Source organism: Helicoverpa armigera, chromosome 5 (genome assembly GCF_030705265.1).
Source record: "Helicoverpa armigera isolate CAAS_96S chromosome 5, ASM3070526v1, whole genome shotgun sequence".
Classification (NCBI taxonomy): domain Eukaryota; kingdom Metazoa; phylum Arthropoda; class Insecta; order Lepidoptera; family Noctuidae; genus Helicoverpa; species Helicoverpa armigera.
In genome coordinates this window covers 8640591-8657086 of record NC_087124.1, presented here as the reverse complement: position 1 = coordinate 8657086, position 16496 = coordinate 8640591, and the positions used below count along the sequence as shown (strand labels likewise).

Sequence of the window (16496 nt, the reverse complement as noted above, 5' to 3'; positions counted from 1 at the left end):
AGTGAACGTAAATTGGCGTAAAAACCCATTATGTTCAGTGACTGTTGGCTCCTTATTGTTGTTCTGCTTATCATCTTTAAGAGAGGAAGAAAATCAGCATTAATGACCCGTTGAAAAGGAAACCTCACCGTATTAGAAGCCAATTAATGAACATGTCTTTTATCGTGTACAATGAAAAAATGATTTAACAAAAATGTTCAACACGTTTTATACTTTATAATAATTATTATTAAAACTGCAGTATAAAATTGTCTAATCTCACGTATCAGCCGTAAAATGAACAGGAAACAACTACGAAAACAGTGTTAATTATCCATCCTTTTAGTAGTGCGTGTCCAACCCTTCCGGGACAAAGCTTTTATCCATTCGGCCGATGAGTTTCCGTTAGGTAAGTTTTGTTTGATTCTAAAGGGATTGTCTGGAATCGGCGTTAGTGAAGTTCCCCGACCCGGGTCGTCGGACGAAATGCACTCCCTAATGTTTCGGTTCCAGTCGGGCTCAGGTTTCCAGTGTTACCGCGGGAGAGCTCCGGAGCGGCCGCTCGTCGCACGCTCCCGAAACCATTCCGCGTAAACCGTGTCTACTCTACACACGCTAACTCCGATGTTCGTGAAAATCCTCGAACCTATGATTTAAAGTTTTCTGAAATAAGTTTGAAAGTGAGAGCGCTGTATGCAGCGATGGCTTCGATGAGTGCATAATCGCGCGCTGCATCGGTGAGTGCTGAATGACACGTGTACCAACCAGCTCACTTGCTCCGGAATACTACAACATTTCAATTACGTAGCTCTGTATTTAGCTCAAGCCGCTATTTTGGTAAAATTATGCGACAAGAATTTTGATGGAAGCTAAACTAATTAAGAGTTCCCACTGAAACATAACTTTGGAAACTTGAAAGCTTTCCGTCAGACCAATCGATTGGCTTTAAATAACCTAATTGCATTAAAATGGGAACATCATTAAGGAACATCTTTGCGGAGTAATATTAATATTTTACCAGTTATGGCATGAAGAAAATTAAATATTGGAAGTCACGTTTTATATTTTGATAACTGTCTCAAATGGTTAATAATTTCTCATTAGGACGGGGTACCGAATGGTTGCTAGGCTGAACAATAATGGAGTTCTCAGGAATTAACAGAATTTGATTTATATTTATGGTGCTCCTATTTTCGCCGAATGGTCCAATTGTCCCCGCTAAGGTCAGTTTTACTCGGAAAAACTAATTTCATTATCAAATATTCACTAATTACTCGAATAATTCAGTGAAGCCATACTATATTTCTGAATTTAGATCCTTGGAAATACTAATTGATTAGTATTTTATATATATTTAATATTTATTTTAGGTTAATGAATTACCAATATTTGTTTAGCTTTCGAATGCTTAACTAAGACATATTTATTTCTTGTTATCGGCCTTCAATTTTTTATTTATGGTGGTTCCATTCCATTTATTGGAATCCAAAATGTTTTGATTTATTTGACTTCATTAGTCCCGCAATAATGAAAGTAAAAGTGGAAGAAAAAATATTTTATTAAAATAACACTGAAACGTTTGAAGTTAGCACGGTTTGCACAACGTAACGTAATCTGTTTATTTTTAACTTCCAATTTCCAATACCAATAACCGCTTAGAAGAGAAGGTTCCCCTAAAATGTTTCCATAAAAATCCTCCTCCTTCGGCATTCGAGTAATAAGGAAACACGAACAAATTGAACAAAAGGTGTTTGTATTTTGTATTTAACATTTGTTTTTGGTTTTTACTGAAATCATCGTAGACTACTATTGAAATACTGAGATGTTCAGTCTATTTCAATTCTGAACCTGAACAAGAAATACATGAAAACTGTAAACTTTGTTCAGGAAAATGGACTTTAATCTTTTTGAAATCTTGCAAAATGCTATTATGATGATTGTTGGCATAATGTCGAGACAAAAACATTTAGATAACTACGATCAGTTTAAAGCGTAGGTGCATTAAATATCTGGGTTGGTATTTGAAATTATCTAGGTTAGCATTAAACTTCAAATCACAGTGACAGGCAGTTTGTTTACCGTCTGCTGTCTAATGATGCAAATTATACCATCCTATTAAATGTTCCTCATACTCGTACGTTTAACCATATACCTATATACGTATATATAGAACACGTAGGTTCCTACATTCACGGGTGGAGGAGCAATTTGGAAATGCATTCCTTTTTCGTTTAACGCTCTGATGGCGCTTTTCGAGATGCTCATGTGAAAATTCATTTTATATTTCACTTGCTTCTGCCAGCGGTCTCACCCGCATTCCTTGGGAACTACTGCCTGAACCGGAATAAAATGTTGCCTTTGTTACTCCGGGATAGCCTAGCTTCCCAACAGTGAAATTTTCGAATTGATTCTCTGTAGTTTCTGATCCTTACGGTACAAACAAAAATGAGAGTAGAGATTTGGTAAATTATGTGATTTAGCTTTATTAAAATATTTCTGTTATGTGTATTAGATGCGATAATGAGCTAATAGTATATTAACAAACGTGATGTTATTTTTGACTGTGGTTACATCATTAGCGTTTGCGATAAATTCAAAACACCAAATGCTTATCAAAACAACATTTTGCAGATAAATAAAATGTATGTACATAATAAACCAATACAATCAATAATCCCGTATATGTACCTACTTTCTACTATTGAATAGAACTGAAACATTCTACATTTGAAAGCAAATATTAATCTTTGGAAGCTGACAAACTTTTTCAATAGATGTCAAGCGACTATGTTTTACTTGGTCCCGCTGTCTCATATGGCGTTCGTGCAGACAAGCATGCCAGTGACATTTTGCAGTTCTATATTTGAATGTTTTCTATTAACTATCTATAGTAAGCATGTACTTCTATAGGAATGAACGGTATACGGTGTACCTATGCACCTAATCATTTAGATTTCAGCAGTGGGCTTAGAAAAACTTTCATTTGTAGGACCACTGAAAAGTTTAACTATGAGTTCTTTTTTTTAATATTACCAGTTGTCAATACCACAGAGGAATAGTACCTACTTATTAGGTAGGTCAGTTACTTAATATAATCCAAGAAAACAACATTTGAAAAACTACCAATAGAAAATCTTTGTGAAACTTTTGAATAAGTATTAAGTTTACTTTGAAGTGAAAACGGGAAAGGCATAATCTCTGGTAAGTATAATAAAGTTATCTAATAAACATCGAGTGTGGTATGTCTCCTCTGGCGTTTACAAAATCAAAACATAATTTTCAAACTGCTTAATTCAAAATACTTGCAAGAGAATGTTTTGACAACACATCCCGCTAACCCACATTATTTTGCCGCTTAATTGACGAATAATGATGAATCAATCATCCGGGAGGCCACCGCTTGAAACAACTCCGTAAATAAATATACAGAGTCATTATTATTCCCAAATGCTGCGTAACATTTCCCAAACAACTCATCGGGGATTCGGCACGCCAACAATAACGAAATCAAATTAACGATACCGATTCAATATTTGCCATTTAAATAGAATTGATTGACGCTTATCTACTTCAACGAAAACTTGGACCGCGAAGATGAAAATATAATTTGAAATTAGAAAATTGTTTTTCATTTGTTTTCCCGATTTATTGTTTACTCGCTTTTCTTTTGTTCAAGCGATTTGCGTTTGTTTCAGGGAATATTTATTATCTAAGCTGACCTACATAGTGTAACACTCACAGAAAATGTAGATTCTATTAGAAAAATGACAATGAAGAACTTATTTAATAGTTTAGAAACCCTTTTAACAAATACTCTCTATGTTTTTCTTTTATAGGCACTTCTATTCTACTTCGACTAAATCTCATATGATTGTATAATAAAATTAAAATATTTAAAATTCAATATTTTCTTTTATACATTTCCCTTCAAATGAAAACTAAAGTCGTACGGATACGGTCGTTCAATCATATCACTTTAGTTAGAGTGAGAGGATTATTATTTTTATACTAACACAGTGCAAATAATGATGTTTGTGCTACGATACAAAATAAATTGGCGACATAAGTATCCGTCGAATATTGAAGGAGCTCAACGTACAAGCTAAGTACGAATCACTTCAAACACCACAAGTGTTTGCTTAACTAAAGGCTTTTTTATTACTGTTTCAATCCAAATCTTTTTCAATCAAGTAGTCTTTTATCGATAAAAAAATCTTTGAGATTTTGAAAAATTACTTCCGCATAGCGATGAATTAAGTCATAATGTTATTCGCGAGATACTTTATAGTTGGAGCCTATCATAAAACTTGGAGGGTTGAACCCAACCCCAGGTTAAGTACGACGATCCGTCTCCATCAAACGACTCCCACAGCCGCGGAGAAACAGATGCTACGCTCAAAATATGCATTAATTTCACTTAAACTTAATCTAGCTTATTATGGTTTATTTTACTCACGTGCGACGATGTAAATTCTCACGAAATACTTAAGCTTTGTGGGAATCTTCTTAAAAGCGTAGCTACTTGTGTAATAATTATTCGCAACCTCGAAAACCTTAAATTAATTGCTTAATTACATTTCATCTCGTTGTAAGTTATTACAGTAAAAGAGCACTTCAATTTACCTACACCAGTTTAAATAAATTATTACAAATCATTGACCTCTACTCCAGAGCACCTAAACTACACGAGGCAAGAGGATTTAATGCGAACCATTCATCAGTAATATCACAATAACAAACTGTAATTCTATCTATCAGGTCTGAGGATGACTCGTGGTTCCACATCACCGCCTCTCCGAATGCTGGAGCGGTTCGCCAACAGCACGCCGGCACCGACCAGCACCACTCCCGCTAACAATGTGGCGCCACCGGTCCCCAAGCCCAGCGCCAACAACAAGAGGCCCACGCCCATCATTATATATCCCACGGGTGAGTATAATGTCATCATTTTTATGTAAATGTATGTTATGTATTCGCATGATATCATCATCTCCCGCGGGAATAGGCTCGGGAGATATGTATTCGAAATAAATTGACCAGGGCTCAAACTATCTTTAGACCAACTTAAAGAAGCTGAACAGAAATGATTAGTTGCAAAAGAATATACTTATGGTTAGGTAGGTACAGCAACCAGCATATTTCCAAAGTTTTCATATTTTCACATTTCTAGAGCTGGATTTAAACAGACACTGTAACATAAATCTTACCCTAAATCTCGATTACAGCAATCGAATGTCTTGGAGTCCACACTCCCACAAGATCTATGAATGAATATCATACAAGAATATCGGTTTTAAAGTATAGACTAACAAATAGGGACTCAATAAACCGTGTAAGCGAATTCTTTGAAAAGATTTTAGTGGTTATCTAACTTGTGAACGTTTCTCAACGATAAAATGTTCTCGCTATATGAAACTTTCAAAACTGCGTGTAGATTTTATACGGACGAACTTCTTATTACAACGAGTACTTCTAAGTTTGAGGTTTTGAACACAGAGTAAAAATCACTTACAGAACATAGTGGTAGGATTTCACCAACTGTGAATAATCTGATAATCCAAAACGACTACTTCAACGTGAACGTTGCTGTACAAAAAGTTGAATCTTTTTGTACAGCAAAAAACGTGACGTCTGAGAAAGCCTTTCAGCTTACACGCAGAAGATGGCTGTGCCTTTGACACTTTAAATGTGTTAGTCAAATTGCCTACTTAACTTTCCTCACCCGTTCTACAGAGCATATTTATTAAGGAGACGGCTATTTCACTAGAGTGATATGTAAGTGGTACAGATACGATTTACCTTTCTGTGGGTTCTCAACGACAAATACATGATAATAGAGGGCCGAAGCCTGCTTTCCACACAATGGATATAGCTCTCTGTGAAAAGCCTCGTTATATTTTCACGACCTTTCAACTTTCTGGAAGCACCCTAGGGGCATCTATGTATTTCAACATGAATACCTTATTATATTGTCACGTACGACAAAATCGACAGCTTTACATATTTAGTTAGTGTACTGGAAACCGGCAAAATGTCAGGCAAACATTCCCATCCGTCCCTTTCAAAAGTTATTTTAGCTTATTTGTAGTTTTGGAAGCAAACCGCAGAACCTGTAAATTCAGTTAACACCGCAAGGATTTAATGGATCCAGAGAGCCGAATAATGTATTAAATATTATCAAAGGAGCTTTAGACTATTATATTCTCTGTTTATGTAGATACACAGCACACTATAATCACTTGATAACTTTATATAATGTAGGGACCAATTGGGCACAGATTGACAGACCCTAAATCTAATATGAGTTTCGAACTGCTCCTATTCAGCTCAAAGATATCTCAATACGTCTTCTGCGAAATAGCTGCAGTCAGTAACGGGTCTAACCACAGACTACAGCAGTGATTAAATGGGTAATTTGCAGCTGCTTAATCGTGTAACATCAATGGTAATCCGAATCTGTACCCACTTGACATTCGAATGTGATAAACCAAGTTAATGACTTTACACGCCACTGATTAGTTTGTAGCACGATCAATACATTGTGAACCAATGAGGCTTAATCTCTAAACGATAGCAGTTTGAACCAGATTTGTTGAGATGTTTCACCAAATAATCTTTCAAATTATAAAAGCATTTTTGGAATCCAAATACCTTTATAATGCACTAGCCGTTTTCCCGCGGTTTCATCCGCGTCCCGTGGGAGCTACTGCCCGCACCGGGATAAAATATAGCCTATGTTACTCGCAGATAATATAGCTTTCTAATGGTGAAAGAATATTTAAAATCGGTATAGTAGTTTTTGAGTTTATCCTCTTTATAATATTAGTATAGATCTTTACAGAAACATTGCTCTTCGCAACATATTTTATTAGAATATCATTTATTAACTAATTATTACAAAATATTATATCATAGACTAAAGTAGGCTCAAAATGTGCGTGATAATTATTTCGTCCCGAGGTGGCTCGGCGGCAGTTTTATGTCCCAATGTTATCATACCGCTCGGCTGGTGGACGGAAAGTGAAAAATATGAAAAAGTAATTAGGCTGGGAGGGGAGGCCAAGTTACGTTTTCATAAAATATTCTCCACTTTTTAAACTGAAAAAGTTGATTTCATTAGCGAGATCGGTGTCCGATTTATTTATGGTCCGGTGATGAAACGAAAACAAATTTTGCTTTGAGGTCTAAAATTAGACGCTTTCCAAACTTATTTTTGGTTAGTTTCTTTTTTCTATAGTCGCAATGTGTTACTAAAGCTTGTATCCTACAGCAGTAGAAGTACAAACAGCCGGTGTCTCGTTTAATATTGGTCTCATTTATCGCCAGCAAGGCTGCGCACTTAGCTGCCAGCCCGAGCTTCCGACATCATAAGCACTGCACACGTTGTAAACCCGACATGTTGCTCTACTCACTTCACAAAATAAAAGATTATTTTTAGCTGAGAGCAAGATAAAGAATACTCTCTTTCTTTTATATATTTCTAAAAAAATAATGGAGAAGAAAAAAAGGTCGAAAATATTGGTTGGTTAATTGTCCAAATCATTAAATATTCATTACCTCATTAAACGGCAGCCATCAAGTCATTCGTGCGCAAAAAGTTTTAAACATTTTAAAAGAAAAAGTGCCTTATTAAAGCGGCTACTTTTTAAGCTTTTAAAATTGCAATGAGGTTTCTGGCGTGTTTTATTAAAGTAACATTAAACTAAGATTTAATTAATGAACTTCATTTTTACTAATAACTTGAAATGAACGTAGCGTAAACCAATGTTAATTTGTTTTAAACTTTGAATGCTCTCTATCGATCATGCTGTTTTTGACAACCGAAATTAAGATGGCGAATTTAAACTGGCTCTGTATTTATTTAATTAATTTACAGGTGCTGAAGTTTCGCAAAAGTAAACGAAAACCGATTAATTACTGTTAAGTGCCTTCTCTTTTTAATAAACAAACTTAGATGACAATGACCTTTTCGGAACATGCTATGGGATTTATTAATTTTAGATACTTGGTTAACCTTCGTCTAGTATTTTTACTGTACATCAAATGCTAGAGTGTTAGCATTGCTAAGTATTTATAAGTAAGTATCTGTACGGAAAATAGTCGTTGGCTTCACTGTGTCAATAAAGTTAATTAACCACACGAAAGAGCTACAAATTGTAACAGCAAAATCTGTTCCTAATACTTAAAACGTTAAAATCTTTTAAATATGCAAAATATTAGCTTGTTGGCAGTTGCTCACCATCGCAGCGTCAGCGCGTTTGCTCACTTATTTAACTTCCACAAAGTGTTCAGAAAAATGCTTATCTCTAGGCTCCATTTCACTGCGCTCCCATTCCATCTAGTTATATTTAAAATGTAGGTAAATTATTTGGAAACTGTATAAACATGTCTACCTAAATATTTATGCTTTACGTAAATTGCACGTAGTTCTTCAACCCAACACGTTGAATGTACGATCCGTCACAAAGCGCCTGCATGTTTTACGTTACCCAAATGTACAATTAAACAAAAAGTTGTGTCGACGGCAGCCTAGGTGCAGGTTACACACACCTGTAGATGAAACACAAACATGTAGATACAACATAAATACAAACAACGACTCGCATTGTTTTTATTGCTCTCAAGTCCGTACATTGTTGGAAGTTGGAACTCATTGAGGCTTGTTGGTTTATTTGTTACTTGATATATGTAGGCTTTTCACGGCCCTTTGTTTACGGGAAATTGCCGAGCGGGATACAACTATAACTGTATTTTTATTGTTGCAGTGACGCCGGAATCGATAGTAGTGCCGATTGTATCGTGCATATTCGGCTTTCCATTGTTAGCGCTCACCGTTATCTGCTGTTTGCGAAGGAGAGCCAAAATGGCGAGGTGAGTTACGACCATATATCGGTAATGACGAGTACGTAACAAAATCACAGCCCATTTACTGAACCACTGTGAACGTATACTTGGCCGGACAGATAACGTAATGTTCTCCACGATAAACCCTTCGGGGAACGCTCGTTCGTTTTTAGGTCAATTTTCGTTGATTTAGGACACAGCGAGACCTTTACATGTGCTACTTGATTCAGAGCCTCTTCTAGGGCTACTTACTGGATTTGTTAAAGATAATCTGGGGCCAAATAACACTAAGTAATTGTATTTACACAATGTGGGAGCAGCAGTGCGCATGATTTTGGTAAATGACGCTGCCATACTTTAGAGTTACGCTAATACCCTATACGCGCTCCGCAAGGGAAGCAGTTACACGTAATGTGCGTGATAATGATGATTGATTTAACCGACCTCGTATACTGGTGGTGTAAAATTCAACCAGAATGCGCAGATTATATTTGTAGCAGTTTTGCGCTCAGAAGAACTCGCTTCTCGTAGGTAATGTCAATATCTGAACATCCTGGGAAAAATCCTTGAATAAACCTTGAGTTGATACTTATTAAATAAAGAAGCATTTAGATACTATACGATGTTAAGCCCGCATTGTAGAAATTGCTAAGTCATCACGTCTGAAGAGAAAATCTCTCGTTCCATTCAAACAAGGGGTCTCAATATAAAGTTGAGGGCCTTTTCACTTCCGCGCGATCATTTCACAGTCGCCACTCCGTTTAAAATGATTTAAAGTATTTCTGAGTTTTCAGCTGAAGGATATTTTCAGGGAACGTGCGAGACGGCGGAATTGTGAGCTCGACCGTGGAGAACTGTCGGTGGTGAAGATGTCGCCAGTGAAGACCAAGCCTCGAACCGTCAGCCTTATTCGCTCACCGAGACCTCCTCCTACTTTGGAACTGGACACCGTGCTAGAAGAACGATCAGACCCTGAACAGACCACGCTCTCACAAGTATCTGACACTGTACACCCACACTACTATACCTACATCATCATTGTTGCTGTGTTCCAAGTGTTGTATGCTAAAATATTAATAACGAATTCCGAACAAAGAAGCTCTGGGAAACAAAATTATATTTCACTTCTGCGGTTTATCGTGATCTGAAATATAACAATGAAACGTGACTTTTATGTCACTAGATAGATGTTATTTATTTTACGCCTCGTATTGTTCTCACGGATTGATTTTATCATATGAAATCATTCAAACAATGCACTCGATACCAGCTTTTGTAAATTGTCTCACATTCATGCATCAAAATTAATATTTATGGCTTAATAATATTTATGTTCTGCATTAAATTTTACAAAGCTCGTGGGAGAGACCTGTTTTTATGACACATTATTATAATAACTACTTCAATTACTTTACCATGATCAACTCTATTAATTATGAGAGTAATTGAGCAACAATGTTATCAGGTGGAGATCACGCCAGACCGCGAAGTGGGCACGATATTGTTCGGCGCTGTTGGTGCGATGGGCACGGCAGCGGCGGCGGCGGTGTGCAACCGGGACAGCTAGCGACGCGGCTCGGTGCAGCCCGGGGCGCGCTCGCCGCTCTGGGCCGCACTCACCAGCCAGCCGCTCGACGAAGACGATGCTGATGACGATGAAACGGCTGGAGAGGACAGCTAGCAATTGGACGAGCGCTCCATTGTCGACATCGGCGAGCGCATGAAACTATTCCTGGACATACCCCTTAGATTCTGAACCAGTGATCGTATTGTGTACCAATTAAAACATTAATTGTAGTTCATTGAATTTTAAACAGTTAATCGATTGTTAACTGATTTCTAAACGTGCTAGTAGATTCTCAACAGGAAATCCGGCTAATCGATTCTATTAAGATTCATTATTTTATCTGCTTGTTTCCTAATGTTGCAATTCAGTGTTTATTGATTATCGATTTCTCCTAAAATACTTACATTGTGTATTCTATTGTTAATATGTTGCGAGTTAGATTGAGTATGTGCTGGTCACATCTGTCCTAGAAAACAGCTGAACATTGTAAAGGTTTTAGCATAGGCCGAGTTGGCACTATGAAGTGTTATATCGTCCCAACTTAGCTGTAAGGAGACAAACTGGTAGCTGAACTAAGGCACAAGTAGTATCTTAGTCTTAAAAAGGCCTACGTAGGTTATGAGCATCAATTAGTAACCACTAATGACGAGTCTGAATTTTGTTGTAAGCTCTTTAGAGCTAAAATTCATTACGCCAAATATCTACCCTAGAAATCACCAAGAAAATTATTATAATAATTCAAGTCAATTTGGAAATGTCTAGAAGTTATTTCTCGTGCTTTTCATGTTTTCGTTTTAATGGCAAATAATTAAAGTACCTAGTGCAAAGTTTTCAGCGAATGTTGTGCCTAAATGGCTCGTTAATACTTTTGAAGTCTAGTCAGTCTTACAGCTCTGCTGAAAGTACTCCAACTCGGAGTCATTGAAATTATGTTACTTATTACGCGTTATATAAAATGTTTTGTCATGATAGTACCTTCTAAAATATTGTACATAATGTACCTTAAACGGTATACCGATGTAAATAAAGTCACGCACTTTCTTTGATATTGCACAGAGCTGTATAGGCTTGGATACCCTGTGCATAGCACAATATCATATACCTTACTAATAGAAATTAGGTAGGTAGGTATTCAAGCCCTAGCCTATAGTAAATGTATACCTAATGTAAATAAAATGATGAATTTAACAACAGAAACTTAGCTTAATTATAGCTATAGTTAACGATTTACCTAAAGAGATTGATAAGATCTCTTAGGAAATTTAGACGAAAGTGAGAAAATGTATCAAACAAGAACAGTAAATATGTATATGGATTTAAGTAAGACGAAGTTTGACAAGACCAATTGTAAATTCAACCAAAACCTTAGATAAGGTTAAAAATACCTAGTACGTAATACGATTAGTATGCGATTTACATTTTGTGTAAATTAACGAAAACCGAATTTTTATTCGTAGTTTCAGCTTTGTAGCCGATGCCGATGTAAATAAACCCGGTAGGAGATGCAATATATTAAATACCAGAACATTTGACTCGTACTTTACACTCCCCACGCGAACCGGAGTTGCGTTAAATAAATACTTTTTTACTGAACCGACTGTTATACGGACGAGTAACCATTTCGTGAACGCACCTATAAATACTTGGCACTCCTGAAAACATTATGTTGATTAAAAACAAAACGACCTAAACCTCATTAACAGTCAATTTAATCATCAAATTGGATCTCATTTGGCTAATAACCAAACCTATGGTTTCGTACTAAGGTTGAATATTCCTCCGCTAGGTAATTAGACAAACGCGTTAATCTATTAAGTCGTTGAATTGTCTTAATTGAAGCCACTGGGATGCCATTGTATTGCGTAATTAGCTTACAAGCCTATTATTTTAGAATCTCTAATTTAACCCTTCTTCTACCACATTAAAAACAATACATTGTTACTTACCTAATAAAAATGTCGCTGATATCATTTAGGTCTCGTTTAGCGTCCCTGCACGAAAGCTATGGCGCCGCAGTAAATTATATGTTTGTGTTAAACAACGTAACAGGCTAATTGCCGTCACATTGTAAACACGCCATGAAGTATTAAAAGCATCAAAATTTTATGTGACGTAAGAGAAGGGTTAATTAGGAGAAAAAGGGTTATAAAGTGTACCGTACCGTGTGCTTTCACAGCAATTTGCTTTTTCATCCATCAACAATTTTACAACTGAAACAGCTGTTACTTACGTTAAAAATCCAATCTGTGAAAAAATAAATGTACGAGTATGTTCGAAACAATTCAAACGAATGTAAGTATGTCAATAGATGAATAAAACTTTGTGTTTTTTCTGTTTGTTTGTTTTATTGACTTTGACTTCCATATGAGCCTTTGCATAAGAGATAAAATTGCGTGTTTAAAGTTACGGGTTTTTTCTTTCGCTAACCAAATGTTAAGAGTTCCTCAACATCTTTGCAATATCTACTACCTCATTAAAAAAAAACATTCTATCAACCGAAATGTGTCCCTGAATACTATGCGTTTAGATTTCCATAAATATTCTATTACTGATTTTAAATTCGCCTATTTAATGAAATCAGTTACAATGTTACAATGACCCACATAAAACGCAAAACCAGTTTCATTGGTCGACCTCTAATTTTTGTTCATTTGCAAACTAGAATTTCGAAAAAAGTGTGTAAGCATAGGAGTGTGTGTGTCGCTTGCAAAATTTATATCATTTAATTAATTATCTTGGTGTCCTCATTTCAGTAAAGATAATACTGATCGTGATAGCTATTTCAAAAAAGCCAAAACTATGCATCTCCGTATCATTTTTTATTGCACCCGGCAGCTACAAGATATGCACCTCCGTGGCTATGTGGCTAAACGGTGTCTTAACGTTACTCACGCACATTCACATAACACATCTTACGTGATCTATTATAGAGGTGACGGCCACATTTTGTTGTCTTCGGTGACCATAGACAAGGCCAATAACGTAACATGCAACTAATTCGATGATATTTATATTTTCAATGTCATAACATCACATAATCGTAAGTTATACAAGATTAACTTAAAAGGGCACGCCTCTGCATGTTCGATGAAAAGTTTCCATATATTAACCAGTTTATACTAGCTATATAATTAATTAAAGACAACTTGGAAATTAAACTATCAGCGAATCGACTTTCTCATCAGCAAAACAGTTAAAACCTCTTTTTGATAACCTTGTCTAATTATGCGTGGTGCATAACTTTGGCCATGATTTCTATCCATAAATTACTCATAAATAGGCTTGATAAAATTGCCTTGATCAATCCAGTTTACAATTTATATAAAGATTCTAATGCATCCGAAGGTCTGTAAGAAACCACAATTTAGTGTGTTTATTATAATTTTCAGTCTACAACATGACGATGCATTTTTTGTCTCGTCATATTGTTAACACCATATTCGTAGAACATCGTAGAACAAAACATATTTAAAGGTACATGAGTTAATATTATATACATACCACGCTGAAGTTATTTCAGTTCAAATAGGTCAACACCATGTGATCGGTGCTAATCCGCTTTTAATATGCTTCTGCCGATATTTTAAGAGGTTCGTTAGTTACCTCATTTGTTCAGTACTAAAATAGGTATTTTTAAAGAGAATGGTTTGCGTTTTTAACAGGTTTTCCTACTGGATTTGTTTATTTCTTTTTAGGAACGAGTTGTCTCTGGTCAGCCGAAGGAATTACCTATAGTTTACCTTGAAAGCTTGAAAGTACCTATCTTGAAAATACGTAAAAAGTGAATCACAAAATAACGTACCTGTCTATATTTACAAAAATATGTATAAAACATATTATGCATGCATAAACTCCACACAACTAATAAATAATATGTACGAATGGTTAATGCAGTTAACTTAAATAATGCTGCAAGTACTTAAATTAAAATTACTTTTTACGCAAAAAGTAGATTATTTTGAGAAACACTAGCTTATATAAAGATAACTACGCTCTCAGCAATAATACAGTAGAAAATACATACGATACGCTAACAAAGAAACCCATTTTACTAACTCTGAACACCGAATTCTAACAAGCAAAAAAGTCAAAAGCGCGCCAATCATCTCAGCTTACGATAGGGTGACAACATAACAAGACGGAACGTAAGTGACGCGATATATTGGCGGCGACGACCAGTTATACGCAGATAGATGGTCCGGCATCACTTAAATCGGTAGAGGAAGTTGAGACCGCAATGGTTGACCCGCCTAGGGTAGAATTACTTGAAACTGGTGTAAACTGTGCAATAAGTAAGCAATCGAAGGGTTTCTGGTGTAACGTGTTTATGTTTCTGTTTTTGCTTATCAGTTATTTTTAAACGCGTTGCGTTTTTGAATGCGTAATTGAAGTCGCTATGTGTAACAGTGGACGAGAGTTACAATCTCTTTACTTACTTGCATATGTGGTTTTAAAGAAAATGTCATGCATTGCTGATTTATAAGCTACTGATTAAATCTACAAGGCTAGGATGACAAGTTTCTTTAAAGGACTATAATTATACATAGTGTTATGTCGATATTTAAAAAAGCATCACATGTATTAAATACAATTACATCCACTCACATGAAGTAACAGGTTGTATATTCACAGAATTTAATTAATTTCCGCATCACGCAGATGGTTTGTTATTGTTTATTTTGCGGTCAGCGTATAAATTATATCAGAAAATGTGCAATCGTAATAATTTTAATGAAATATTTTATGTTGATGACCTATGTTCTTTTCAAGTAAATTTATGATAGGCATTCCTCCTGTCTTCTCAATACTACTTTCTTTTCTCACGCCATACTCTTACTTCGACTCGACACAGTTCAAAAATTGTAAACTAATTCATTTTCTTTACAAACAACAGTTTACAGCAGTTTCTTTACAAATTATAGACACTGGGACTAATATTGCTACAAAACAAAAGGATCGGATCAATATCAACACTGGTTCTCGTTATTGTTACACGATTCTCAAAATATAAATATGCGTCAAAAAGTACCTCGACCTTTTTGAGAAATATGCAATCGATAGAGCAAAGTCCGTCCGCGATCATGGACACACCAGTTAGTTGCACTTGACCTTGCGAACATTCACAATTCGCACGCATAGCGACGACCCGTTGATGTTAAGAATTTCTATAATACCTATACTATATTTTTTTCGATACATTAAAAAAGTCTTTATTATATAAATTAGATAAGTATATTGAAAACGTTTTTGTCAATCGTTAAACTGGTGGTTAGGTTAGGTAGTTATGTCGAACAAAAAGCTTTCAAAATTTTTCGATTAAATGAAAAAACCATCATTCAGTTTAGTCTACTAACCCAGAAAATTCTACTATGGGCAACCCCTTTACTAAATCAGAGATAAATCGAAATTAACTTAAAAACAAAGCCTAGCAACACCTGTTTATTACAACAAAGCAGTGGCTGTAGTTAACGACTTTGGAAATTATTTAAACTACGATTAGCAAGTTGTGCACAAGATTTATTTTCTGGAAGCGCCTCTGAACTTCAAAATCAATGATAGGTCGAACTTCGAAGTTGGTCAAAGCGGTTACTTGACCGACTTTTGTCCAACTTGACTAAAAGTTTCTAACAACGTTTAGCTGTTAAAGTGATAATTGAAGTAATTATTATTTGACTAATGCATTTTCGGGCAAAAAAAGTTCAGGTCCTTAAAATCACAAAAGTTTGCTTTCAACCGGCTGAGGAAATGCGTGATATCAAATGTTTATTTTTGCTAAGAGAACTGATACTTTTCCTTCAGTGCTTTTACGAAATTTAAACCATAACTTATTATTTACAACAAAAGGGAGGAATTTTTTTTTTTACTATGCAATGTAAAAAATTAAAAAAAAAATTAAATCAATGAAAATTCAATGAAATGAATGAATCCAATGTTTTTGAAATCGCGACCCCTTCACGGGTTGAAAAATTTTAGCGACCCCCTTGTGCCACGTTAAAGTTTTTTTCTATTTTAGTACGTACATTCATTGTTAAGATTAAGACCACACCTTTTTCTTTTGCCGGCGACCCCCGAGTAGTTCTTCGCGACCCCTCTAGGGGTCTCGACC

At 35.7% G+C, this 16496-nt stretch overlaps 1 protein-coding gene across 3 annotated transcripts; it reads left to right on the top strand.

Moving 5' to 3' along the window:
* The first annotated feature begins 480 nt into the window (after positions 1-480).
* Positions 481-12724, top strand: LOC110384611 (uncharacterized protein). Of its 3 annotated transcripts, none has more exons than XM_049842532.2 (5): positions 481-736; positions 4738-4908; positions 8745-8850; positions 9635-9830; positions 10289-12724. In XM_049842532.2, the coding sequence occupies exons 2-5, from the start codon at positions 4746-4748 to the stop codon at positions 10388-10390; spliced, it is 567 nt and encodes a 188-aa protein (XP_049698489.2). In that variant the 5' UTR covers positions 481-736; positions 4738-4745; the 3' UTR covers positions 10391-12724. The 3 variants fall into 3 exon arrangements, with proteins under 3 accessions (XP_049698489.2, XP_049698487.2, XP_021201661.2); XM_049842530.2 differs by having other exon boundaries at positions 486-716; XM_021345986.3 differs by having other exon boundaries at positions 495-716; positions 9635-9818.
* The last annotated feature ends 3772 nt before the right edge of the window (positions 12725-16496 follow it).